General features: G+C 42.0%; 2 protein-coding genes across 2 annotated transcripts in view; one reads left to right on the top strand and one right to left on the bottom strand.

The window, feature by feature from the left end:
* Positions 1-27,732, top strand: part of CDCP1 (CUB domain containing protein 1) — a 562,995-nt gene that overhangs the window by 145,075 nt on the left and 390,188 nt on the right. The window lies entirely within an intron of this gene.
* The window catches only part of LARS2 (leucyl-tRNA synthetase 2, mitochondrial), a 137,037-nt gene that overhangs the window by 101,896 nt on the left and 7,409 nt on the right, over positions 1-27,732 (bottom strand). Inside the window, exons 2-4 of the mRNA XM_069088296.1 lie at positions 24,328-24,534; positions 22,546-22,801; positions 18,835-18,963 (exon numbers count right to left, since the gene is read on the bottom strand). Of these exons, the coding sequence (XP_068944397.1) occupies positions 18,835-18,963; positions 22,546-22,779 (363 nt within the window). The 5' untranslated portion in view covers positions 22,780-22,801; positions 24,328-24,534. The remainder of the gene's footprint in view (positions 1-18,834; positions 18,964-22,545; positions 22,802-24,327; positions 24,535-27,732) is intronic.

Below are 27,732 nucleotides of genomic sequence, written 5' to 3'. Positions count from 1 at the left end.
GAGGAAAGCCTTTCTAATGGAAATGGATTTCTCAACAAATAATGAGAGAGTTCTTTCCAAAATATCTGCTTGATGTCCAGGATTTAAACATATAATGCTGATTTAAAGGAAAATTACTTAAAGCATTTGGGTATTTCTACTAGCAGGATTAACTAAGAGCAAGTTAGAAAAAATATAATAAACTTTTCAGCAGACTTCATCGTTAACTTTCACTTAGGAAGGGCATAGGGCAGAAAAGAAGGACGTATATGGTGCCTACTCTGTTCCAGGCACTGTGCTAACCAGCACTTTACAAATGTTATCTCATTTTATCTTAGGATGACAGAGTTAGAACTAAGAGGACCTACCTTAGAGCTCACCTAGTCTAGCCACCTCCTCCCATTTTACAGATGAAGAAACAGAGGCTGGAAGAATTTAACTGATCAGCCTAAAGTCATACAAGTAGTAGTGACATTGCTAGGATTCAAACCCAGATCCTACAACTCCAAATCCTGTGTTCTGTGCTCTATCCATCGCCCCAACTCCTCAAGCACGAATTTACAAATGATAAACATTCAAACAGCTGGTTGTACATTGCTTCCCCATCCTTGTTTGTCCTGAAGACCACAAAGCTGTCATGGGCTGGCAGAACCACCTGATACCCTTCATGGGGGACTCTCTATCCTTTATTTTATTTTTCTTGTCCACTAATTTCTTACACTCTCAGTTGAACAGAAAACCTTCTTACTCTTAAGCCCATTTGTGAGTTCAACAATGACCCTGGTTATGGCTGCTAAGTGTCCAATAAGACATACTTCTTTCAAAAAAAGGAATGTTTCAAGTTTTGGAGCTAAATAGAAAAGAAGAAAGAATCAGTGAGATGCATCCTTCAGAATTTCCACAAAGATTCTTTCTTTCTCATCTTCTAATTTAATTTGTTTTTACCTCAAGGTCCCAGCACTTAAATGTTTTAAACTTATTTCTTTTTCAACTAATCAATATCTATAGGCACATGCTATAAGCTAGTTCAATCATATTGCCTTTTTTGATTTAATCACTGATATGACAAGATAAATCTTATTTTACCTTGTAAATGGATACTTCAGGTATGTTATGGCTTCAAGAGTTTTTTGCAAGTTATTTTGAAAACCGAACCACCATTTATAACATTGTTTCTATGGGAATATATATTCTGTGTTGAAAAGACCCCAAAACTTTTTACAATAAAGCCCATTTATAACTTGAGGGCTATAACTTGTCACATGTCAAATTTCTGCAAGGGAAGAAATTTCATAACTTGCAGAAAATCCTAAAGGAGACCATAGCTCGAGTAAATATTATGTTGAAAGACCTAGAAACTCAATCTTATAGCACAAAACTCAATGTAGACAGTTTTTAGTCCTCTAGGCGCACTCCACCTAACATCATTAATCAGTTCCACAAAAGCCTGGTGTTACATCATAAGGTGACATTCAGCTTCACTGGAACAGAAGAGATGGTCTGGAGCTGTCCAATGTGCTTCAAGCCTCTTTATACTTAAAGAAAATCCTAAAGGAGACCACTGCACAATGGCTACAATCTGTAGACTCTGTAAAATGAGGAGGTGGGTTCCTCACTCTAAAACTATGCTTCTGTTATTTCCCTGGTCACTGTCTGAACTGGCCAAAGCGTCTGTGTCTAGAACATGTTCTTGGAAGCATGGGGAAGAAACAAAAGCAGCTGTAGATGTCAGCTTACTACACGGAGAAGGCTGAAAAGTGAACAAACACATCTCCAAAGAACCACCCCAACATCTGCTACTTAAACCCAAAGTGGGAGGTGATAGGCCCCTTCTTCCCACTTGGTGGCTCTTTCTCCACTGCTGATTGGAGAAAATTTAAAAGGCTTTGGCTTTTCCAGAAAACACTAACAGCTCAACATAAATGGCATCTAGTAGCAATCTAGAAAATGTCACGGATTGGCTAACAACATCTTCTAAAAAACATGATTTCTTCCTTTATTTTAAGACTAGATTTTAATCTTTTTCCTGAATATCATAATCTATACGTGAAATATTATTCTGTTCTTGAGTAGACTTGAAAAAAAAAGTTAGATTGTTATTTATTACCTACTGCCAGTGTGTGTTTGTATAATGACCCCCAGAAGCAATCAGTGCTAATGCTTATTAGACTGGAATATGAACAGATGTGTCTGGATTGCCATCCTAAAAAAAACCCAAACCATCTACTTCATTTGCAAGATTTCAATATCTGCTGTTTAAAAGCCCCTTTTACCTCAAGACTGCCAAACTTCAGGAAAAGAAATGCTGGCCTAGCCTTTCCCCTGGGTCCTGCTAGCTCAGGGGGCTTCCATCTCCAGCAGGTTGGAGTGGGTTCACTCACATCACTTTAGCATAGTCCTTTCCTCTCAGGCAGCCCTGGACCACCAAGGTCTCATGGCGGGCCATTCTAGGCAGCTCTGGACCATCTCTTCTGTTTCAGTGAAGCTGAGTGTCACCATGTGATGCAGCACCAGGCTTTTACGGAACTAATTAATGATGTCAGGTGGGGTGTGCCTATATTTTCTTTATATGGTTTAGGAACCAACCAGAAAATGCAAAGCCTCAATGGTCTAGAGGACTGAAAACTCTTTACATGGAGCTCTGTGCTGTAATAATGAGGTTCTAGTTCTTTCAACATAATATTTTGCTCCAGCTATGGTCTCCTCTAAGTATATGAAATTGTAAGCCACAAGAACTATATAAATACAATATCAGAAATGATGAGAGACCTAGAGAATTGGAGAAATATTCACTGTTCATGGAGTAATATAACAAAAATGACCACTACCTAAATTAATTTACCTATTCAATACCATACTAATCAAACTATCAAAGGATTATTTTGAAATAAAAATATTTAGAAGGGTATTTAGAAAAAATAATAACGAAATTCATATCAAAGCAAAAAAGTCAAGAATCTCAAGGGAAATAATGAAAAAAAAAACAGTTGAAACACATAGGTTCCAGTAGCAACAGATCTCAAACTATACTAACAACACTAACAATTTGGTATCGGCTAAAAAAAATAATAGAGGATCAGCCAGTGGAATATATTAGATACACAACACACAGCAGCAAACAAAATTAATAGCCTTGTGTTCTATAAGCACAAAGGCCCCTGCCTCCAGGACAACGACTTACATATTTGACAAAAGCTGCTGGGGAAATAAGATAGCAGGATGGAAGAAATTTGATTTAGAGCAACACCTTATACCTTATCCAAAGATAAGCTCTAAATGGATATGTGTTCTACATATAAAAGATCACATCACAAACAAAGGAACAAGGAAAAAATTACCTATCAGATTTATGGATAGAAGAAAAGTTCATGATAAAACAAGAAAATAAAATAGGTAATTTTTACTACATATTACATAGTTTTACATAAACAAAACCAATAAAGTTAACATTAAAAGGGAAATAATTATCTGGGGAAAAAAATCTTTGCAGTAATTTTTTTCTAATAAAGATTTCACTTCCAAGATATATACATGGAGGACGGCTAGGTGGTACAGTGAATAGAGCACCAGTCCTGGAGTCAGGAGGACCTGAGTTAAAATTTGGCCTCAGATACCTAAGACTTACTAGCCGTGTGACCTTGGGCAAGTCAACCCCAATTGACCTGCCCTCCCCCCTCCAAAAAAGCATAAAAAAAAAGATATATACAAGGAACTGATTCAGATTTATAAGAATAAGAGTCATTCCCCAATTTATATATAGTCTAAGAATATGAATAGGCAGTTCTCAAAGAGAAGAAATCCAGGCTATCTGCAACCATATGAAAGAATGCTTCAAATTATTGATGATTAGAGAAAAGCAAATTACAGTAATTCTGAGGTTCTACCTCATACCCACAAAATTGGCAAAGATGGAAAAAAAGAGAGAAAAGTTGGATGGGCTGTGGGAAAAGAGGCACACTGGTGCTCTGCTCGTAGGTCAATGAATGAATCCAACTATTGTGGAAGGCAGTCTGGAATCATGCATAACAAGTCACTAAAGGATGCACACCCTTTGATCCAGCTATAACAATGTTGGACCTCTATCTAAAGCGATCAAAAAAAGAGGAAAATGTGTAAAAAGTATTTGTAGCAGCTCTTTTTTTGGAGTTGGCAAAAAGCTAGAAACTAAGCAGAAGCCCACCAGTTGGGGGAAGGACTGAACAAATTGTGGTATTTGAACGTGATGGAACAACCACTATGCTGTAAGAAACGAGGAGGAGATGATTTCAAACAGATATGGAAAAACTCAGAAGAACTGATGCTGAGAGAGGGAGTAAAACCAGGACAATTTATACATAACAATTACACTGTAAAAACAACTTTGAGAGCCTTAAGAACTCCCATCAATGCAATGGCCAACCACGATTCCAAAGCACCAACACCTCCTCAGAGAGGGGACTGGATTCAAGGCAGAGATTGAGACATAGACATTTTTTGGTTGTAGCCAAAGAAGGAATTTGTTTTGCTGGACTTTGCATATCTATCTGTTACAAGGAAATTGTTTTTCTTTTTTCTTTTTTCAAGGGGGCAAGGAGGTGAAAGGGAGAAAAAAATAGCTTTCTGTTAATAAAAAAAAAAAAACTTAATTTAAAAAATCAATTGTAAGGCAGTTATGTTTATAAAGCCCATAAAGACAATTTTAGTACAATTGTGCATTTCAATTTTGTTCTTGTCATCTCTAAGGTAATTTATTGATTTTCTCTATTTTTTCTCCATTTTTCCACTAATAATGATACTAATTCTTCATGGCAGAGCTAACCGGGAAGAAGACAAGAATGCAGTGAGCTGAATCAGATCTCCAGGGCCACTATAAATGTTTGCAAGAATTAAAGAATGATTAAGTAAAGACCTAGAGTAGTTAAACCACAATTTCAATAGTGAATATATCTAATTACGGCTATTTATGTGTTCTAAACAAGGAACAGCTGGGCGGCCCAGTGCATAGAGCGCTGGGCCTGGAGTTAGGAAGACTCATCTTCATGAGTTCAAATGTGTCTTCAGAAACTTACTAGCTGTGTGACCCTGGACAAGTCACTTTACCCTTTTTACCTCAGTTTCCTCATCTGTAAAATGAGCTGGAGAAGGAAATGGCAAACCACTCAGGTATCTTTACCAAGAAAACCCCAAGTGGGGTCACAGAGCTGGACACGAAAACAACTCGCTGGACACGAAAACAACTCAACAACAAATATGTTCCAAATTACATCTGCCAGCAAAAAAAAGGAATCTCTAAAACAGAAAACTAAAAAAGTAAAATGCAACAAACACTGGAATTCTTATCCTAGCATGAAATCCCAATTTAAAAGAAACTTCTTCCACATATCCGTGACAGTCTCTTGTGCAGACTCCCTGGCGGAGTTACCATAGTGATGAGTGTAACATGTGGCATTAAACCATTAATGTCTTTGTAGAGAGAGACACAGAGAGGGAGGGAGAGCAAGCGGGAGAGGGAGGGAGAGCAAGTGGGAGAGGGAGAGAGACTTAGTTGTGAAACTTGGGGAAAACAGTCTCATTAAAAACAAAACAAAACAAATAAACAAACCAAGCTCTGGAAAAAGATTCACCAAAAATCTGACAGCTGAATGGGCCTTTCCTTAAATACCTCAGACTGTTTTACACGAGAGAGACAAGAGATCTCAGGTGAGCACAAGCTTTAAAGACAAGAAAACTCAGGACCCAACAGAGGGGATGTGATTTGTAGCAAACTAAGAGGTAGCAAGGATGTAATTCAAATCCAGTTGCTCTGACTTCACACCCAAAGTTCTTTCCATTAAGAACAAAAGAAATAAGCAACTGTTTCAGGCGGCAAGAGGCTTTTTCAAAATAGTCAAGATGAGTGGCCTATGGCCAGGAAATCATACAGGCTCTTGCAGACCTCTTCAAAGTCACCATGCCCCACTGCATCCCTGGATTACTCCTGTTCTCCAACTTCTCCCCTCTCCTTCGGTGCAGCCGAACCCCACTGAAGCAAGTGGCTGGCCCTGCCCTCAAGGAGCTCACATTCTAGAAAGGGCATGTCTATGTACAGACAAAATAAATACAACATCAGTTAGTGGGGAGGAGAGGTCTTGTGGAGCTGAACTTTAAGAGGCAGAGGTGGAGAGGGAACAGTTTATACAAAGACACAGTGACAGGAGGGGGATTGTCACGGAGGTAAAACAGCAATTTGACTTTTATTCTTCCCTGATTGGCTACTACATTACACACAGCAGGTCCAAACGTCTTCTCTCAAGCCTCCTCCACTATCCTCTCTCCATCCCTCTCCTCTCTCAGCCCCAACTCCCCCATCCCTCTCGATTTTCAGTAGAGGACCCGGCTTTTTATTGAGAAAACCAGGGCTGTCTGGGAATTCCTTCTTTTCCCCTTGTCCTCACCCCACCATAAATCCTCCACAGAAGATATGTCCAACACATTGGAGGTCTTGCCCTAGGTCTTTTATTCAATTCAGCTCAATTCAACAAACATTTATTAATACCAGGTGGGGCAGCTTGGTAGTACAGTGGAGAGAACGCTGGGCCTGAAGTCAGGATGTGACCCTGGGCAAGCCACTTCATCCTGCTTGCCTCAGTTTCCTCATCTGCAAAATGAGCTGAAGAAGGAAATGGCACACCACTCCAGCATCTCTGCCAAGAAAACCCCAAATGGGGTTGTGAAGAGGCAGACACGACTGAAAAGACTCAACACCAACAATGCATACCAGGTGGTGGGTCAGGCCCTGCTTCTGAGCTTACACACTACTGCAGGATCCAACACCCACAAGTTTCGGAAGGAAAGAGTGATAACCAGTATGAGGAGGGCTCTGTCTATGAAGCAGCACCTGGGCAGAGGCCTGAAGGAAGACAGGCATTCTAGTTTAACCCTCCCAACTACTCCATGACCAGGCTACCTTCCGTTCAAATCACAGAATTCTTGGTTACTCATTTTCACGCCACTCCCTGCACACTGGTTCTCTCTCAATTCCTCACACCTGTAATTCTGACTCTCTGGAGGCTGCAGTGTTTGCAGACACAGTCCATCACATTAAGAACTAATGATGCTAAAAAGGGGGGTTTCTATATTGGGGCACTTTGGAATAAATGAAAGTAGTGCATAATTTCCCAAATGGAATTTAGTCTGCTCCCCTCTAGGACCCTGCCTCATTTTCCTCCACCCTCTCAATGAGCTCATCAATCCCCAGGACTTAATTATCATTTCTATGCAGATGACTCACAGATCTGTATACCCAGGCCCAGACTCTCCTCTGAGCTTCAAGTCTGTATCTCCAGCTGTCTACTGGGTATTTCATCATGGATGTGCCCCAGACATCTCAAACTCAATGTTTCCCAACAGAACTCGTTATCTTCCTCCCCAAACCTTCCTATTTCTGTCAAAGGAACCCCACTCTCTCAGATTCACAATCCGGGGTGCCATTTTCAACTCCTCACTCTCCCTTACCTCACCCAATTAGTCGCCAAGTCTTGCTATTTCTGCCTCTACGACACTTTCCACATCCGACCCCTTCTCTGTACTCACACAGCTGCCCCTTATCACCTCTTAAATAGTCTCCTGCAGTGGTGCCTAACCCGGCTCCTGGCCTCTGGTCTCTGCCTGCTCCACTCAATTCTTCATGTCAGAGATTCTCCAAAAGAACAGATCTGACCACACCACTCCCCTCTTCGGGAGACTCCAGCTCCCACTGCCTCTAGGGTCAAATATAAACTCCTCGGTTCAGCTTTTAAAGCCAGCCTGATCATAATCTGTCTTTGCAGCGTCTTTGCTACCTCTCCCTGATTCTGCCAAACCGGATTTTTCTCTGTTCCTCAAACATGGCCCTTTCCTGTCTCTGTGTCGTTGAGCTGGCTGTCCATCAGGCCTGGAATGCACTCACTACCCATTATCACCCCAAAGAGCTACCCCCTTTTTCTTGACAATACACCACCTTCTACAGCAGGGGTCCTTAACCTGAGGGCAGCGGCAATAACACGGGTTGAGAGGCTCTATTCTACATCAAGCCTTTCCTGATTTGTCCCACCCTCAACTGCTAATGCTCTCCTCCCCTAACTGCCTTGTATTTATTTATATTCTCTTGATATTTATTTTATATATCTGCATCGGTTGAGGGAATTTTCCTATCTGGGAGCTCCTGTACCAATGTCCCAATCCCTGTCCATATATGCGTGTATGTATGTATATGTGTGAGTATGTGTATATATGTACATGTGTAGACTGCACATGTGTGTTGTTATTACTGATTGTCCTTGTTCTCAAAGAGGACCAATGATGTCACAAAGGTGATGTCTAGACTTGCTCATGAATTGGATCTGAGTGAAGCAGAGCCATACCAAGTCAGTCTCCCTCTCTCTTCCTGAGTCATCAAAGTCCAATGGCAGGACAGAAGCCAAGACAACTAGAGATGGTCTGGGATGCAGGGGGTTACCTTGGCCTTTCTAAATTGAGGCCTTTCTCAGGCCCTAGTTTGTACGTTTATATGTGTGCATGTATGTGCATATAAACACACACATGTGTGTGTGTATATATATAAAAATATATGCAGCATGTTTGTACATGTGTATATACGTGTGTGTGCGTGTGATGTAGTAGTAGTCATCATCATCATCATCATCATCATCTTACCTGGTAAGACGTAAATTCCTTGAGAGTAAGAATTGTTTCATTCAATTGTATTTACATTCCCAGCACCTAGCATAAGTAGATGCATATTATATGCTTGCTTACAAAGTTGTCTTATCACATGAAACAGTATATATAAAATGCTTTGAAAATTCTAGAGCACCATGTAAAAGCAGTTGTTGCATTTCTGTTGTTATATCCACGTTATTTAATCTCCATGTGCCTCAATCTACCTCTTTGGACTTATCTGTTAAGTCACAGACATAATAGAATTGCTACTACTGACAAAATTACAGACCCTGTGTGCATTCATGCATCCATTAAAAAGGTAAAATGATGAATGAAGTGAGATCTTATATTTGCTTTACCTTTCAGTTAACTGTGTGCCTTTGAAGATGCGGTCTACTATAGAATATTGTTTGTAAAAGCTTCCCTATTCCCTTGTCATATCAAAGGCACTTCTGTTGTATCCTTGTCATATCAAGGGCACCCCTGATGCATTCCGATCGTTATAAAAAGCTCACAGAGATGAGAAAGCAGACCCATGGTTACAGATCTCTTTTCAATGCTCTTGCTTGCTTGTTGGAATACTGTCAATGATTTTTTTTTCTAGTTGTTCAATACTTTGCTCTCTTTTAGATAATTTGAGAAACAATCCTTTAGTGTTTTTTAAATAATGTGGCTCCTAGCACAAATATTCTGTAGAATTTCCTTGGCTTCTGTCTATTCCAATGCCAAATCCAGAACAGCCATATTTGAAGTCAGTGGGTGCTCTGTGCTAGGGACTCCAAACAAAGACAGAATGACCATTTTGAGGGCTATGTTGTGGAATGGTTTCTTGACTGAAGATGGGTTAAATTAGATGGCCTCTAATGTGAGGCTCTGAGATTGTGTGATGTCTAGATCTTCATATCATGTACTGAGATGTTAAAGAGTCCTTGGTCTACTGTCAATGAAGGAAACAGACCATTGGAGAAATGTCAATGGATCCATTTCATTTTAAAATGCTCTGGCTCACTTGGCTCTCATGCCAAATTCTGGAAGAACTTAATTTTCCCCACTTCTCCTCAATGTTTCATATAGTTATGTGGCTCCCAATCTTCCATCCTCCAACATAGCATCTTACAATTAAGTTTATAATCTAAAGCTGTGGCTGTCTTGTCTCCACACTTGGCAAGGAGAGCCAGTGTTGGCTGACTAAGGCAATGTCTACGCTATCCTGACCTACTTGTTGATGCAGTTGCTTTTCATTGGTTAAGTACACAGGAATCCCCATTTTGGGGGGTTAATAATTTTAATATGTTGGTTGAAGTTGTGTAGTCACATACTCTATCTTCTCATCTTCATCCTATATTCTACCCAGTGCTGTTTTAGATTTTTACTCTAAGAATTCAAGATCATGACTATAGAGAGATGCTGGTTTTGAAATGATTCCCAGGTCGGTAAATTTCCTGTCAGTCAATCCAAAGTTAGTCATTAAGGTCTTCCTACATGCCAGGTATTGTGGTAAGCAATGGGGACCCAAAGATAAGAGGAACACAGTTCCTGCCCTCAAGGAGCTTCCATTCTGCTGAGGAGGTGGTCTATAACACCGACTAAGATATAGTGAATTTTATTTCTGGGATGTTTCCTGTGTCCAGAAACTTCTCATGGAAGAAAGGGTTCCCCCTTTCAGTCTACAGTCCTTCGGTGTCTCTCATTTCTTAACCCTGAACCATACAGGATAGTGGCCTATTTGTCTCTGTCCTCCCACATGCCCACCTTGGCTGACATCTGTGAGTATTAAAACAGATGCTGAACTAATTTAGAGGATCTCTTTTTTTAAATGTCATGACTTGCTCCTGCTCTGTGACAGATATAGTGTCACAAGCCGCGCACCAAAGCCCATACTTTTATTCATCATAAATATCTCCTAGGCAAAGCAAGATGATTATGTGGTAGAGCAAAATGTATCTTCCAAGGCTCTCCTCTACCAAGGTATCTTCCATGCACGTGTTAAGGCCGTGTAAGGTTCCTTAATAACTGCAACAGTGAAGAGAGATTACATTGTGTGACAACCCTCTGATGATTACTATCAAGCAAGGCAAAAAGTAAAGAGACACGCTTGCCAAAGTTGTTTGCAGCTATGATTAAGAATGTCCAGAGCAAAGTCCAAATGGTAGAGGGGTTATATAGCTTTTGTTTCAAGACCATCAGTGAGACATCTGGATAGCTCTAATCACTTTCTTGCAACTTTCGCCCATAGCTTATAGGTACCAGATTCATCAGGGTAATGTAATCTCATTCCCATGTGATAACTTTTAAGTACTTGAAGACTGCTTTATGTCATCTCTTCTCCAGGTTAGTTTATTACCATCTATAGTCCAGATGTTCCTGTTTGTAGACAACTCTATGCTGATTACATATAATGTCAAGGCCTCAAAATGGGATTCATCAAACCACACAGAAAAACTCAATTCCAGGAAGAAGGCTCATAGTCCAGACTGTAGGAGTGAATTGGATAAGACCAATGTACTGGGCTCAGAAGGGGTGTGCAGCCTGAATTACATTATAATTACACAGTACTTTAAACAATCCCAAGCTGCTCCCTGGCACACAATCTACTTTGACACCAAGGTTCTTTTCATGAAGCTATGGGGCTACACATTACAGAAAGACCAGAAAGCTGGGGGTAACCCAAAGTACAACAAAGACATGATCTGAAGGACCTGATTGCCCTCCCAATGAGTCTTCTGTCTACTGACTATGACCATCACACTGCAATAATTAGCTTAACTAATACTTAGTTGACATTTTCAAAGGGAAGAAAATTCAGGAGTAGAGAGACGGTGGGATTATCAGATGGTTTCTGAGCTCCTTGGAAGCAACATCTAAGTTCATCCTCAAATTCCCCTTTATATTTACCATGGATTACCATGGGAAGCACAGTTACATAACTGTTAAATCAGGAAGGACACACGAGAGGAACAGCAAATTTAATCAGAGTTGATTTGTTTGTGTGAGTCTGGCCTAATGGCACTTCTTCAGCATCCCCCTGAAACAACTCTGACCAATAGCCTTCTGACAGGTACCGTCTTTTTTTTTTTTTTCCTTATCATATATCCACTGAAGAGAACAGTGAAACATCTCTATCTGTGAAAGGTGCTTATTCATTTTTTTTGTTTTTCATATGAAAACAAAGAGACAATGTGTTCTTAGCTCCCAAGCCGCCCAAACTGCTCAATACATAAAAAGGAAGAAGGCAGGAAAGGATCCAAGTCCTTTCTAAGAGCATTTAATAATCTTACCAAGATTAATTAAGATTCTAAGTTACGTTTCAAGGAACACCGCAGCATGCTGGTGTGGGTAACAACAATTCGCAGATCTCCTTTGTAGCATGTCCCTAGTTAACCCCAACCCTTCTCACTACAACCTCCCAGAGAATGTACCTGGGGGCAGAGAGGGGAGGACGAAGCATCGGAGGCATGGCAAAGAGTGTGAGGAAAAGGGCAGAGGGAGGAAAGTACAGAGTACGTACGGGCAATGACCACATCTAGGGCACCCTGACTAGTTCTGGGCACCATATTTTAAGGACAGTGAGACTGAGCATATCCAAAGGACAATCACAGCGAGGAGAGTCGACCACATCACCATAACAGATGACATTCATATATCCACACAGCTACTCACTAAAGGGACTGGTAATGTTTAACCTTAGGAAGAGAAAAGTCATGGAGTAGTAACTGTCTTCAAGTATCTGAAGGACTGTGATGTGAGAGAAAAGTCGAGGCATGACAGTTGTTGAGATGTGGCTTGACAGAAGGAAAAACTTGCTAATGGGTAAGGCTTTCCGAAGGGAAATGAGCTTCTGGGAGGCACCACCACTGGGGATCTTCACATGGTGCCTGCACGACTTTCTGGGTACGCTGGAAAGAAGATTCCCCTTTAGTCCTGCATCAGATGGTCCCTACTGCCACCTCCAGCTCTGAGAGGCTATGATTCTGTCCTACAATTATTTTTTTTGAAAAAACAATTTCTCTAGCCATTCCGTCATTTTTACATATACCTAAAATATCACTGAAAGACAATTCCCCTTTGGGAAGAAAAGAATATTGTACCATGGGAGGTAAAAGGTCAAGAGACGATGAAGTAGCAATTTATCCTTGGACCTTCTGGAGATCTATGTTCAGATTTGATCTGGATGATAAAATGATGGATCAGTCTAAAGAGCCCTGAATTACTGGGAATGACATTGCTCAGATAAGAAGCACGTCTAACAGGAGTGAATGTGGGTATCACGTATGGGGAGGATGTAAGCCTGCAGCAGGGATTCCCCACACAGCACACACCTGTGGCCTATTCAACTTGAATCAAACACTGTATAGAAAATGTGGACATCTGGTTGTAGATCATGTACAAAACGTACCCTATCCCTATATATTCAGAACTTACAAACCAGCATACTTGCCCATCATCTATGTTGTGCACAGTAGGTCCCCAAAGAACATCTGTTAATGGTTCTGCCCTTGAGAACTTCCTAATCTACATGAAACAATTAGAAAATAATTCAGGACAATATGATTAAATCCTAAATTAAGAGATTCCAACTATAAGTATCACCAAGTTCAAAGACTGATGTGGATTAGAACACATAAAGACATTTTCACAGTGAAGGTAAGACTTGAGATGGTCCTTGATGTGCACAAAGAGAAAGGAGAGTCCACATTAGAGGAGGAGGGAAAGCCTTAGGAAAGTTCTGGAGATAAGAACTGCAGACTTAAGATTCTGAAGACAGGAATCTTGGATTTTTCCAAGTTGAAAGCATCAGTTCAATAACACTTCTGACAAATGGTCAGTCAGGCTCTGCTAGAATACTTCAATCAGTAAATGTTTAGTGAGCACCTACTATGGGCCAAGCACTGTGCTAAGTACTGGGGATCATCCCATTTCCTGATAGCTCTAATTGTTTTTCCATATATTCAGTCAGTCTGCCTCCCTGAAATAAGTCCTTCCCACCTCCAGTCAATCAAGTATTTATGAAATGCCTACTATGTACCAGATGCTGTGCTGGGCTGGGGATAGAAACCAAAGAATGAGACAATTCCTACACAAAAGGGAGTGACAAGTATACACACACATAAATAAAGATATCATAAATACACAATGAGTAAATGCAAGTTTATAAAAAGCAGTTAAATGCCAAGAGAGAAGGCATTAGTAATTGGGGGCATCAGAAGATGTGCTTCAGCTGTCACGTAAGAGGAGGAGAGAAAGCCAGGAGAGGAGGTAGGGCAGCCGCCAAAGCCATTTTCAGAAGCTCAGGTCTGTTTCTGCCGGCCCCACTCAACAATCTCCAATGACTCCCAATACTTCTAGGTCAAGGAAAAATTTCTCTGTTGAAAGGTCTTTACAACCTGGCCCTGTCCTATGTTTCTAGTCTTCTCACAGGTTCCTTCCCTGGTCCTCGCACACAGCACTCCCTCTCCTGTCTCCACACCTCTGCACTTGCTGACTCTCCTGCTTGGAATGCTCTCGCTCCTAGATTTCACTTCTTAGGATCCCCGGCTCCTTTCAAAGCTCTGCTCAAGTGCTACCTTTTACAGGAAGCCCTTCCTCCCCCAGTCCTCCCAGCTGCTAGCATCTTTTCCTGTAAAGTTCCCTTCTATCAACCTGCTTATTTATCAATAAGCATTTATTAATCACTAACTAGGTACCTAGCACTGTGTTAAGTGCTGGGGACACAAAGAAAATTAACAAAAAATTCACCACCCAAAAGCCCACAGTCTAATGCGGCTGACACCATGCAAACAACGTCCAGACCAGATTTCTAGAGGATAAATGGGTAGTATATAACAGAGAGAAGGCACTAACATTTAGAGGAACTGGGAAAGGTTCCTTGTAGAAGCTGGAACTTGAAGAAAGCCTGGAAAGTCAGGCAGAGATGAAGGGGGAGAGAGGAAGAGCCAGGAGGCCAGTGTCACTGGATCCGAGAGTACACGGTGGAGAAAGGTGTAAGAAGATGGGCAAGGAAGGTGGCCATGTTATAAAGGGCTTTAGAAACCAAACAGAGGACTTTATATCGATCTTGGGGGTGACAGGGAGCCGTTAGAATTTACTGAGCATGGAGATGATGTGGTCAGCCCTTTGCTTAAGTAATCTGATGGCTAAAGTGAAGGAGGGAATGGGAGTGGGGAGACTTGAGACAGGAGGACCCACCAGCAGGCTACTGCAACAGTCTTGAGGGAGGTGATGAGTGGCAGAGGAGAGAAGGGGTGTGTATGAGACACACTATAAAAGCAGAACACACCTTCCATACGGATCTTGTATATACCTATTTATGAACACGTCTCATCTCCTCAATTAAAATATAAGTTTCCTGAGGGCAGAAGCTGGTCACTCTTGCCTCTATATCCCTGGTGCTTAGCACAGCATCTGACACACAGTAAGCACTTAATAACTCTTTACTGAGGGATTTATTCTACCTGGCACTCAAATTTAGTATGTACAAAATAAGTACAGCCTATTTCTCTTTTGCATACACTGAGTTCCCCTTGTGACTTCACTATTTCTGCTGGTCTTTGTCTCCTAAGCACAAAACCTCGGTGTTATTTTCGATTCTTCTTTGCCCTTCATTTTTAACATCTAACCAGTTACTGAGACTTATTAATCTTCCTTTTAAAATATCTGTTATGCCCACTCCCACTGCTCAGTGAGTTCTCACTGCCACCACCCTATTACTGAAGTTCACCTGCTTAGAACATGACAGGCCCTCCAAAGAGGTTTTTCAATCTTGATTTTTACTTCCTTTCTCTAATGCCTCTTTCATATAGCTTTAAGACTGGTCTTCTTTATCCAGAGATGTGGTCATGTTACAACTCTGCTCAAAACTTTCCAGTGGATTCCTATTGCCTGGATAAAGCTCAAATTCCTCCTTCCCCTGCTATCTAGATCAAAGGGAACAGATTAGGGAAGACCTTGAATGCTGGGCCAAGAGATGTGGACTAGATCATACAGGCAACAGAGAACCACCACAGATTTTAGAGATGTGGACAACTTGGCAAGGATATCCCGAAAAATCTTAAGGTCCTCAGAGTTTTATAAGCTATTCCTACTTTCACATCCCAGATCCCAAGCCTAAGAGTAAGGCCAACAATGTCTCTACTCACGGTCATTAACAGCCTGATGAATGTGGGCCATCAGACAGACCTCTGCTTACAGCCGCAAACACACCCAGATTTTCCCCACAAAATGATTTCCAACAGCAACCAGATCAAAAGGGTCCATCTCATGCTCCTACCACGACCACCACCAAAAGACTTTTTGGTCTCCCTTGGCTGAGTGCTGTGCCTCTGAAGGACGTTTATCTTCCTGGCTGGCTTGTCGGGTGTTATTTTTTTCAGGACCTGCTTTTCATAATTTTATCTACTTTGATTAGAAGACTCTGTGAAGTGGACTTTTTAAAAAACTGTGATTCTCCATCTAGATTTGTTTAATCATCATCTTTCTCCTGCTTGTATCAGACTACTCATGACTGTTGAAAAAATCTCAAGGCTCCAGCCTTCCTGGCAAAGCTGTAAAAGGCTCACAAGATGATCTTTCTGCATGTAAAAACCACTAATAGCCTGTGCATGAGGGTGCTCCCTAAAAAGACATGTTTATTCCAGCTTTCTGAAGTTTTGATGTTACTGATTATGAAGGTATAGACATTCAGAATTCCCACTCTCTCCTTGAGTTCTTCTTGGCAGCCCTGTGTATTTCTGGGGGGCTTTCTGCTCACTGGCTTGGAGGGAGTGGTGGGCCCCTTCATTCTTCCAGACAAACCAGGACAGTCAGTCATTTTTTGGAATAAAATAAATGTTCCAGAGGGTGGAATTTGAGCCATAGGGTAATGAAGTGAATTCTTTGTTCCTGTTGCTTTCACCAGTTTATGGAAGAATGTGTTTGAGACTGTCTATGTCCAACATAAAAAAGAAGCTAGCTCGGAAATAAACCTGCATGGGTTAGAACATCCTTTTTTCCTTCTCTTTCTTATAAGGTAAAATCTCTCAGGATATGGAAGAGTCAGAAGTTTTGAATACTTATTTAAGAAGTTAAATTAGGGCTGTAGCACAGCTTTGTAGGATGTGGGGCAAGCGTTACTTTAAGATATTTTTCTCTCCATCCATTCTCATGATAATATTACTGAGCCTCAAGTCTGGGTTTGTTAATAGCTAGCAGGGAAGAAAGGCAAGGTCATCTTTTACTCCAAAGGCTCTTCTTTTGGAAGACAGATGTATTACATCTGATGATAAAATTTAGAATTTAGAAGAAAATGATCTGTAAGGTAGAATTAAATTATGGAGCAAGATGACCCTTGCCCCCTCTTTTTAGGGGGCTTCCTCCCTGCTCCCCATGTGATGGAAACATTTGTTGATAATTATCTTTTTTGGCTATTTACCTTTTCTGATATAAATAATGGAAGATTTCTGGCAATAGAGACTTACTAACTTTCTTTTGGGCTACGACTTCCTCGCGGTCAATAAGAATGCTTTCTTACAGTCATTGATGAATTGGGAGCCAAAGGTGGGTTGGTAGAAAGTGAATTCTACTTGTTTTCCTTTAAAGTGCTTTGGGGAGAGGGAATTCCAGAACCAAGAGTAACATGGCAGAAAGTAAATTTACCCTTCTGTGGAGCTACACTTGTTTCTGCCTTGTGATTTTATCCCATAACACCCTAGATGCTTCTTCCTTCTTTGTCCCCATCATGGTGTCATTCTCTTGTCCCTCACTTCTGCCAAAGTCAATGCACACAAGTGCAGAATTGTCAAACTGCCATCCTCTACCAGTCTAGATATGCTCAGAAATCAGATCCCAAATGGAAATACGGAAATTGGGGACAACAACAGAAACCAAAATGAAAAGAGGCCTTTGGAAGACAACCCCACATTTATTGTATTGAAGTGCAGGCCCTGGGGTCCAAGGCCGTCCTGCAGCATCTAAGAGAAACTGAATGAGTGACATCAATGCAACCCTTTATGGTTACAAAGCACTGACCCTCATCTGATGCTTCCTGAGAAGCAGCAAGCAGAGCCATCATGAGCCTCACTTTACAGATGGGGAAACAGGAAGGCGTATTATGACAGACGGTCTTACTTTCTCATGCAAACTTACGATGGATTTAAAAAATCAAGGGCCACAACTTCTGCCCATTCAACTGTGCAAAGCAAACAAGGGCCCCACCTTCTGACTGTTTGCTTCATATACCATGATTAAAAATAGTGTGAATGAGGACGGAAGAAGACAGTAACATTCCAGCCAAGGACACCAGATACATTCTGGTCAATGAGAGCTACGCCACCTAGGCTGAAGAACCACTAGAAACAGACAAGGGGACAATGGAACATGGCTATCCGAACTGTGCAGCTGAATGCACAAAGCTTTTCACACAAATGTGAGGCAGACGAGGGACTCTTGTTCTAAAGTATCCTACAACCCGAGAGGCTGGCACGCCCTGGCCACCCAGCAGTGATGGCGTGAAGGGCTCTCGCTGTGTGCTGCCAGTCTTAGGCTCTGGTCATCCTGAGCCCACACAGTGACATCAGTGCCTGGAAGATTACAGTGTCCACAAGCCCCTGTTCCCCTACTCCTGGGCCTACATGTCATCCTCATGTCGGCCATTTTTTGGATCTTTTACATATGCTGGCTTTCAGGCAGAAGACTACCTAAATCTCTCTTTCAATTCCAAGAGAAGGGTATTCATGGTGTTCTACCATGAAACAGCCAGGGAAAAAGCAGAAATGCCTCTCACTCCTGGGCTCACAGATGGGATACCAGTGTCTGAAAAACCACACCAGGGTGTCCCGGACCTCAGATTCTGCTCATTCGGATCCCTTCTTCAGCCTTTCTGAAACTGGGTTTTCTCCCCTTGCTGCTCAATCCTACCCGTGTCTGAAAAACAACCCTGAGTGATCTCTCAGCCAGACCCAACGATCTCCATTTCCTCCAGAATCTCTTTGATCTTTGGGAGAGCAACAAAGAAGAGCCCAGGCAGGACCTGGGATCATCAGGGCACAGAACGAGCTTCTTCTCCAGATGCTCAGAGCTCCCCTAATTTTAGAGCACCACCAATCCTTTGCCTGTGCGGAGATGCATCTCTGAAATCATTTTCCAAGCCTCACTCTCCCCCTTAACGAATCTTCCCCCCTGGGTCTGCTCTGAGTGGCAGGGCAGCTTCGATGAGCATCTTACCTGCATCCCTCTCATTTTCTGAAACCTTGCCATGACATCACAGATTGTGTAGACACGAACATGGCCCATATGAAGCTTTCCCGAAGGATAAGGGAACATGGAGAGCAAGTAAAACTTGGGCTTCGATTTCTAGGAGAGAAGAAGTCAACAAGTCACCAAATCACTAGTGAGAACATCTGTGATTCAGCCCAGAAATATTCACAGCAGCTGTTTTACTTGTCTCAAAGAACTGGAAACAGAGGGGGTGACTGGGGAATGGCTGAACAAATGGTGGTATATTAATGTAATAAAATCTTATTACACTATGGACCTGAACAAAGGAATAGCCTCAGAAAAACTGTGTATGAACTGATGCAGAGTGAAGTGAGTGGGGGACAGTTCTTCCTGTAACAATGATATAGTAAAGAAAACCAACTGAGAAAGTCTTAAGAATTCTGATCAAAGCAATGACTGAGCAGGTCTCCGTAGGACCAGTGATGAAGCATGTTACAAAAGAAGACTTCTAGACAGAGGATGGATGGGTTCAAGGCCCAGAATTAGGCCTACATTTGGAATATGGCAAATAGATTGGTTTTGTTTGGCCATGCTTATTTGTTACAATAGCAAATAAAACCAATGACAATGAATACAGTCCTCTCAAGGAAAGCACAAAAACCAGAAAATTAAAATAATAAGTAAGGCCCAAATTTTGCTTGTAGCCATTCATTCAGACCATTATCTCTGCCCAGCTGAACCTCACACCAGAGATTCTGACAAGTAACAAAGTAAATCACTGCCTGGAGTATCCTTCCCTCTTTTCTTCCTCTGCCCATTCTGACGCTGAAGTTGCTAAGGCATACTGAAACAGTCCAAAGGAATAGAAAGAAAGTAAAAAAGAAATAAAAGGATTGAATGATAACACAAATTATTAATCACCCTTTAAATATATGACTAATAATTGAGATTTAACTACATACATGAGATCAGTGAGGATAGGGAATAGAAGGGAAAAAAGGGAAATGATCATACTTTTTAACTGAAAATAACAAATCTGAAAATCTTGCCAAAACTCCCAGAGTCCAAGGGAGGACCTAAAATCCCTGGTAATGAGAAAAATCAGGCAATAATGATAATGCCAAAGGGGAAGAAGTAGGGACTTCAAAAGCCCAGAGGAAATTCCATAACCTTATTCTATAAATTATGCCAATGTTTAACAAACTGTTAGGACATTTTTCATTATGGCCAAATTAAAACTTTAATGGTCTTCTTTGGGGAATTTGTTAAAAATAGAGGTTTGATGGGGATGGGGGACAGATCAATTCAAAGGGGAAAGGTAAAAGTTGACCTCTGAGTCATGTAAGAACCAAGGAAGGTCCTGAAAAAGAGTGAACAAACCCAGGGTCCTCTCTTCTACACTGAAGGAGGTGAGAGACAGCCAAAACAAAATACTGCCAATCTCTTTTTGGGGTGTTTTTGCTTAACTGTCTTTGCCACAAGGGAGGATGGGAAATGACTATAATGGAAAGACAAACAACAGTAATGACACTTATTGTATTTGAAAAGGGAAAAGACCTTCTGTCCTTTGTTCTTGAAGAGGAACAATGACATTACAGGGGATGTCTTGACTTGCATGTGAACTGAATTTAAGTGAATCAGAGCAGTGAAAAGTCATAAGCCCCACTGTCTCCTCCAGCCTCATAGAAGTTCAGCAACAAGACACAGCTGAAGCTTGGAGAGGAGAAAAACATGAAAACCCAGAGAATGAGCTGGAGAGTCAGGTAGCACAGGTGAGAGAATGCCAGGTCTGGAGTCAGGAAGATCCGAGTTCAAATCCAGCCACTTCATTGCTACCCACCCCAGTGTCCCCACCTGTAAAACAGGGATAATAATAACATCTACCTCTCAGGGTTACTGTGAGGACCAAATGAAATACTGTCTGTAAAGTACTTTGAAATCTTAAAGCACTATATAAATGATAGTTGTTATTACTATTGTTGTTTATGGCTTTTGAATATTGCCTATATTCACTTGGAAAATCACTACCGCTCTACTGTTTTAGAAGTTTTTCATCTTGACCGTATTTTCTACATCCTCTTTCAACAGTCTTCGCACAACTGTTCCCCTTTAAAAATCCTCTTTTCCAAAGCTCCCTTTTCTTTTGGACTTGTCCGATCAACACAGAAACAGATAATGCCCAGATCTGATGAGACAATAGCAATCTAGCTGGATTCGAAACTTGCTACAAGGAAACACAAAGAAGTGGCTGCTATTTTTTTTAAAAGCACCTTTAATATTTACAATTGTTCTGTTTGCTATTTAAAAGGTATTCAAGCTCTATGCTTATTTCTGCCTCCTGCTTTTCTGTGTGAATTAAGTTATTTTCTTCTGTCGCATTTTAATGACTTTCATCTCCCGGGGGTAGAATGGGACAGAATAACTATAGGATTTTGTGTCATAATTGAGTAGAAAGAAATACGACTAAAAGGAAAATGTTCATAGTTATATAAAAGGCAAAAGATTTAAGCTTAAAAAAAAAAATAAAATCCTTCCCATGGTGTGCAGGGAATTGTTTTTGTAAACACATTCTAAATATTCTCAGGCAGGTTTTGAGGAGAAACCCCCAAATCCTTGCTTCTCTGGGTATCATGGGTGTGTAATAAGGCTCATTCTGCTTCTCTTCTATGATGTTTACTATCAATCAATCACTAGTCAGTCAATCAATAAACACAGTTTAAGTGCCTACAGTGTGCCAAACACTGTGCTAAGTAGCATGAGATCAGGGCAAGTCACTTAATGTCATGTGTCTCAAGGAACAAGTCACTTATGTCCTTGTGTTTCAAGCAGCTCTCTAGGACTGATCTACTAAGTCAGCAACTACATACATCTGACCAAGCCCTTCCCCTGCTCAACCAGCTCCAGAGGCTCCCTCCTACCTCAGAGTTGAGACAGGAACTTCTCCCCTTTCCAACCCACTTCCCGGGATTCCATGGGATACTTCCCTGCTCCAGCTCCAATACAATTACAGCAAAGGTTGGATCATACCTCCCTCTCTGCAGGGGCCACAGAGCTAGAATGGGCTCCAGATCCTCCAGTCAAGATTCTCTGGGTAGAGGGGAGAAAGCAGAAGCCTCGAGAGGTAATGTCAGCCAAGTTCAGAAAAGTTCAATACTGAGCAGAGCCTGGTATGAGACTTGGGGCTCTTTCTCCTGGGCCACAACTCTCTCACTAGTAAACAAAGGGCTGAAAATACAGGCTTGATCCCTGTTCTCTGTCATATGTGAGAGCCCACGCAGTCAGAGTACTAGACCTTCAGTCAAGACACTCTGAGTTCAAATCTGGTCCCAGACACTAGCCGTGGGATCCTGGACAAGTGACTTAATTGTGCTTATTAGCACAGTGCTTGGCACACAGGAGGCACTTAATAAATATTTATTGACCATTGATGAAATGCTGGTTTGATTTCCGGCTGCCTTGGATAAGAATAGCACCTCCTACCCAAGATACTATCTATAAAGCACTTTGTAAACCTCCAGGTGCTACACAGATGCCATTATTTCCTATCCATTAAGTCTTAAGTAAGCACTAAAGACAATAAGCCACATAATGAACCACGTGCACACACACGCGTACACACGGGCTCGTACACACACACACACACACACACACACGCGCGCGCGCACACACACACACACACACACACACACACACTTCCCAGTTTCTCAGAATACTCACCTCCTCTTCTGACGTTCTGAAGAACTCTTCCTTGACTCGCTGATGCCACCATCTTTCCACCTCCTTTCTGGTCTGCAAAGTATAGTCTCTCGTCCATGTCCCCGTCGCACTGTAAATGCATCGGCTGCATCCTGGAATTAATCTCCCTTCCCAGTTAGCAGCATCTGCCTGGACCTTGAGCAGGCCTTTCAGAAACGAGGAATAAACGCCAAATCTCTGCCAAGTGGACGGCATTCTTCAGACTGCAACAGAGGCTCTGAAAGAGATAACAGCAGCACCCTGACAATCATGTGCTATGAGTGTGACTCATTAGCTCATCTTCCCCCTTCACCCTCAGCCCCCTTACTCCTTCTCCATTAAGATGCTTCCTTGCTTCACAGCATTAATGGCTTTTAATCACCCTCAAAAGAACAGTGTGGAAATTCTCCTGAGTTAAACACAAGTTCTATTATAACAGCCTTAACAGGGAGTTGGTAACTTGAACGTGCTAGATGAGGCAAGGACGCACACACAGGAATGGTCTCTGCACCTCTGGTCATCTCTGCCCTTTCTGCCAGTCACTCACCACCAATGGTTTCTCCCATTCCTGCCCAAGTCACCTCTTGACATCAATACACTCTCCAGTCTTCTTGGGGCCTTTAGCACCTACTCTGGCTGTGGACAATACTAAGGATATCCCCCTTATGTCCTTCTTCCCCTCCTGGTAAGATGTGTGTGATTCCTTCTCTCTACAGTGCCATGGGAAGAGCCCAACTGGGCAGGTCCCCTCCTTCAGGGCTCAGGGAGGTGCTAGGCTCAGCGGTGCTTCAGAGACAAAAGGGTCAGGGATCCCCAGCAGGCCCCCTGCCTACACTATCTCAGCTCTGAGCATCTTAACACAAAGAAGATCCCTTCAACTCACCTGTAACTGACATTCCGACAGCTGCCTGGGGGGCTAAGAGTTTAAGGAAGTTAAACCCAGTATGTGTCAGAAGTAGAACTAGGACCTCAATATTCATCTATATTATGGGTTAAATGGGTTTTAGAAGTTCATTTATTTTAAAACCAATTTTTAATATAGGTTTCTGTAAGCTGACATGGAAACCTAACCACCATTTCCACAGAAAAACACATTTTAGTTGCAAACTCCAGAAACATAAAACCATCTGTAGCTAAGGGCCTGTCTGTATTTTCAAGGGACTTTCCATATTTCTTTGTCCTGGCACATCCTTGCCCACAGCAGGGATGACTTTTGGGAGTGTCTCAAGTTAAGAGCTTTCTGCTCCATCACTAGCAAAAGGCAGTCACGGCCAGCACGCTAGACACCATGTGTTTCTGGCAGAGTCAGAATCCCCAAAAGAGGAACTGATGTAAAATCTAAAAGGTGGCTTTACAAGAGCAGGACAGGGGAAAGCTCGGGTAGATGGCAGTCTGTCTGAAAAGGACCGGAGGGTTTTGGTGGATTGTGAGCTCCGTGAGAAGCCAGTGGTGTGAGGGAGCAGACTGCATTAAGCATCCAGCTTCACTCTACCCTCATCAGCCTGCACTTGGAGGCCTGGGCTTGGCCTGGGCATCACACACACCAATAAGCTGGAGGACGAGCAACCATCAAAGGCCTCAAGCCCTTGTGAGCAAGGACAGAAGACTTGGAGGGGGGAGCAGGGGGTGCAGGGATGGGACACGACAGCTGTCTTTAAATATCTAAGGCAGTCACATGGAACAGGGATTGGACTTACTCCATTTGGCCACACAAAGGGTAACACTAGCAGGAATGGTCAGGGAAGCTGTAAAAGGCACACTTACACTTGAAGTTTGGAAAAACTTCCCAGAAATCAGAGCTGCCCCAAATTAGAACAGCCTGCCTCCGGAGGTGGGGAGCTCCCCATCTGTGGAAGTCTTCACGCAGAGGCCGTCTGACCACTTTCTGGGTACATTAACAGGAAGGATTCCTTTTGGGTCTGGGTTGGTCTAAACGGCTGCCTGGATCAGTTCCAGATCGAAATTCTGTGACTGTGAAAGTAAAACTAGACTGTAATTAAGCATTCAGAAAAACTCAAACAGACTTCAACTTGCAGCTTATCCAATTACTCCTTTCTTTTCTTTTAAAAAAAAATATTTATTGATTTTTAGTTCTCAACATTCATTTCCACAAGATTTTGAGTTACAATTTTTTCTCCCCATCTTTCCCCTATCCCCACCCCAAAATAGCAAGCCCACTGAATACCCCTTCCCCCAAACTGATCTCTCTTATATCCTCCCCCATCATGCTCCTAACTTTCTAGCAGGGCAAGATGGACCTCTATACCCCAGTGCCTGTACATCTTATTTCCCAGTTGCATGTAAAAAAAACACATTTTTTTTTTTTTAAACATTTGTTTATAAAACTTTGAGTTCCAGATTTTTTCCCTTCCTCCTTCCTCACCCGCCCCCACTGGGAAGACAAGCAGTTCAATATAAGTTGTACACATGCAGTTAACCAAATCATTCCCATAGTTGTCATATTGTGAAAGACTATATTTCCTTCCATCCTATCCCGCCCCCCACTTATTCCATTTTCTCCTCTGACCCTAGCTCTTTTCACAAATGTTTGCTTCTAACTACCCTCTCCCCCAATCTGCCCTTCCTTCTATCATTCCCCCTCTTGTCCCCTTCCCCCCCACTTTCCTGTAGGATAAGATATCCAGTTGAGTGTGTATGTTATTCCCTCCTTAAGCCAAATTCAATGAAAATAAGGTTGTCCCATTCCCTTTCACCTTCCTTCTCTTCCCCTCCATTGTTTTCTCTTGCATCTTTTGTATGGGATAATTTAGCCTAATCTATCTCCTCCTTTCTCCTTCTTCCAATAATATCCTCTCACCTCTTAATTTTATTTTTTAGATATCATCCCTTCCTATTAAACTCATCCTGTGCCCTGTCTATGTACACATGAACATACATATGCCCACCCTCACATATATACATTATATACATATACAACCTCCTATACATACATATATGTATGTATACATATATACACATCTATTCCCTTCAACTATCCTCATACTGAGAAGTCTCATGAGTTACAATTATCGTTTTTCCATGTAGGAATGTAAGTAGTTCAACTTTAATAAGCTTCTTATGATTTCTTTTTCCTGTTTACCTTCTCATGCTTCTCCTGCTCTTCATATTTGAAAGTCAAATTTTTTGTTCAGCTCTGGTTTTTTCATCAAGAATGCTTGAAAATCCTCTATTTGATTGAATGACCATATTTTCCCCTGTAGCATTATACTCAGTTTTGCTGGGTAGGTGATTCTTGGTTTTAGTCCTAGCTCCTTTGACCTCTGGAATATCATATTCCAGGCCCTTCAATCCCTTAATGTAGAAGCTCCTGGATCTTGTGTTATTCTTATTGTGTTTCCACAATACTCAGATTGTTTCTTCCTGACTGCTTGCAGTATTTTCTCCTTGACCTGGGAACTCTGGAATTTGGCTATAATATTCCTAGGAGTTTTCTTTTTGGGATCTTTTTCAAGAGGTGATCGGTGAATTCTTTCCATTTCTCTTTTGCCCTCTGGTTCTAGAATATCAGGGCAATGTTGCTTGATAATTTCTTGAAAGAGGGTGTCTAGGCTCTTTTTTTGATCATGGCTTTCAGGTAGTCCATTAATTTTAAAATTATCTCTCCTGGATCTGTTTTCCAGCTCAGTGGTTTTCCCAATGAGATATTTCACATTGCCTTCTATTCTTTCATTTGTTTGGATCTGTTTTATAGTATCTTGATTTCTCATCAAGTCATTAGCTTCCAATTGCTCCAGTCTTATTTTGAAGGAGTAAGTCTCTTCAGTGAGTTTTTGAAATTCCTTTTCCATCTGGCAAATTCGCCTTTTTAAGGCATTCTTCTCCTCACTGGCTTTTTGGGCCTCTTTTGGCATTTGAGTTAGTCTATTTTTTAAGGTGTTATTTTCTTCAGAGTATTTTTGGGTCTCCTTTAACAGGCTGTTGACTGGCTTTTCATGATTTTCTTCCATCATTCTCATTTCTCTTCCCAATTTTTCCTCCACTTCTCTTACTTGATTTTCCAAATCCTTCTTGAGCTCCTCCATGGCCTGTAACCAGCTCATATTTTTCTTGGATGCTTTTGATGCAAGAGTTCTGACTTCACCGTCTTACTTCCACTCCGTGACTTGATCCTTTTTGTCCCCCCAAAATGATTCTATTGTCTGTTTGTGCTTCCTGGGCTTGCTCATTTTGCCAATTTTAGAGCTCTTTGCCACAGAGAACTCTGCTTCCAGAATGGAGAGAGTTTCATCCCAAATTACTGGGGTTTTCACAGCTGCTGGAGCTATGAGGAGGGCACCCTCTCCACAGCCCCCACAGACTTTGGTTCACTGGTCACACATCTCAGGACCACCACCCAAGATCACAATCCAGATTCAAGAAGGTTAAAGCAAGAAAAATTGGTCACTTGTCCCCCTGCAATCTGCAGGCCAGGAGCTCCTGAGACAGCCAGGCAATGGCAGCCATGCAGCTGCCGCACCTCTGCTGCTTCTCACCCCAGGGGCAGGGGCCAGACCACACTCTCGGTCTCCCCACTCCCACAAAGTTCCACACTGACTTTTTACTTTCTTTTTGGCATTTATGGGTTGATGAGTCTGGAAACTGCCACAGCTGCTGGTGATTCTCTCTCTTGACATCTGCTCCAGGCCCACTGCTGGTCGGGGCCGTACTAGGGCCAGGAACCATGCGGCTCATGTGGGGCTGTGCTCAGCTCCCAGTCTTCTGCAATAGATTCTTCCTGTCGGCCTGCTGGGCTTCTTTCAGCGGGAGCTTTGTTTCTTTGTGGATTCTGTAGCTCTAAAGTTTGTTTAGAGTCATTTTTTTACAGGTATTAGAAGTGATTGGAGGGGAGCCCGCACCAAGTTTGTGCTTCTACTCTGCCATTTTGGCTCCTCAATTACTCCTTTCTCAACAGCATTCTCAATGTTCATACAGCAAAGAAGAGAATAAAAATGGGATTTTTAAAGCCAATCTAGGAAAAAGGAATAATAAGGAAAGCATACATGGTGCAGTGGACAGATTGCTGGGCTTAGATTCAGGAAGATTCATCTTCATGTGCTCAAGTCCAGGCTCAGACACCTACTTGCTGGGTGACCCTGGGCAAGTCACTTAACTCTGTCTGCCTCAGTTTCCTCATCTGTAAAATGAGTAAGAGAAGGAAAGGGCAAACCA

This window comes from Petaurus breviceps, unplaced genomic scaffold, assembly GCF_028583685.1.
Source record: "Petaurus breviceps papuanus isolate PSGF00001 unplaced genomic scaffold, PetGlider_PUasm1.0 185, whole genome shotgun sequence".
Taxonomy (NCBI): domain Eukaryota; kingdom Metazoa; phylum Chordata; class Mammalia; order Diprotodontia; family Petauridae; genus Petaurus; species Petaurus breviceps.
Note: the sequence above shows the minus strand (reverse complement) of the source record. Positions and strands in the feature narration are given on the sequence as shown.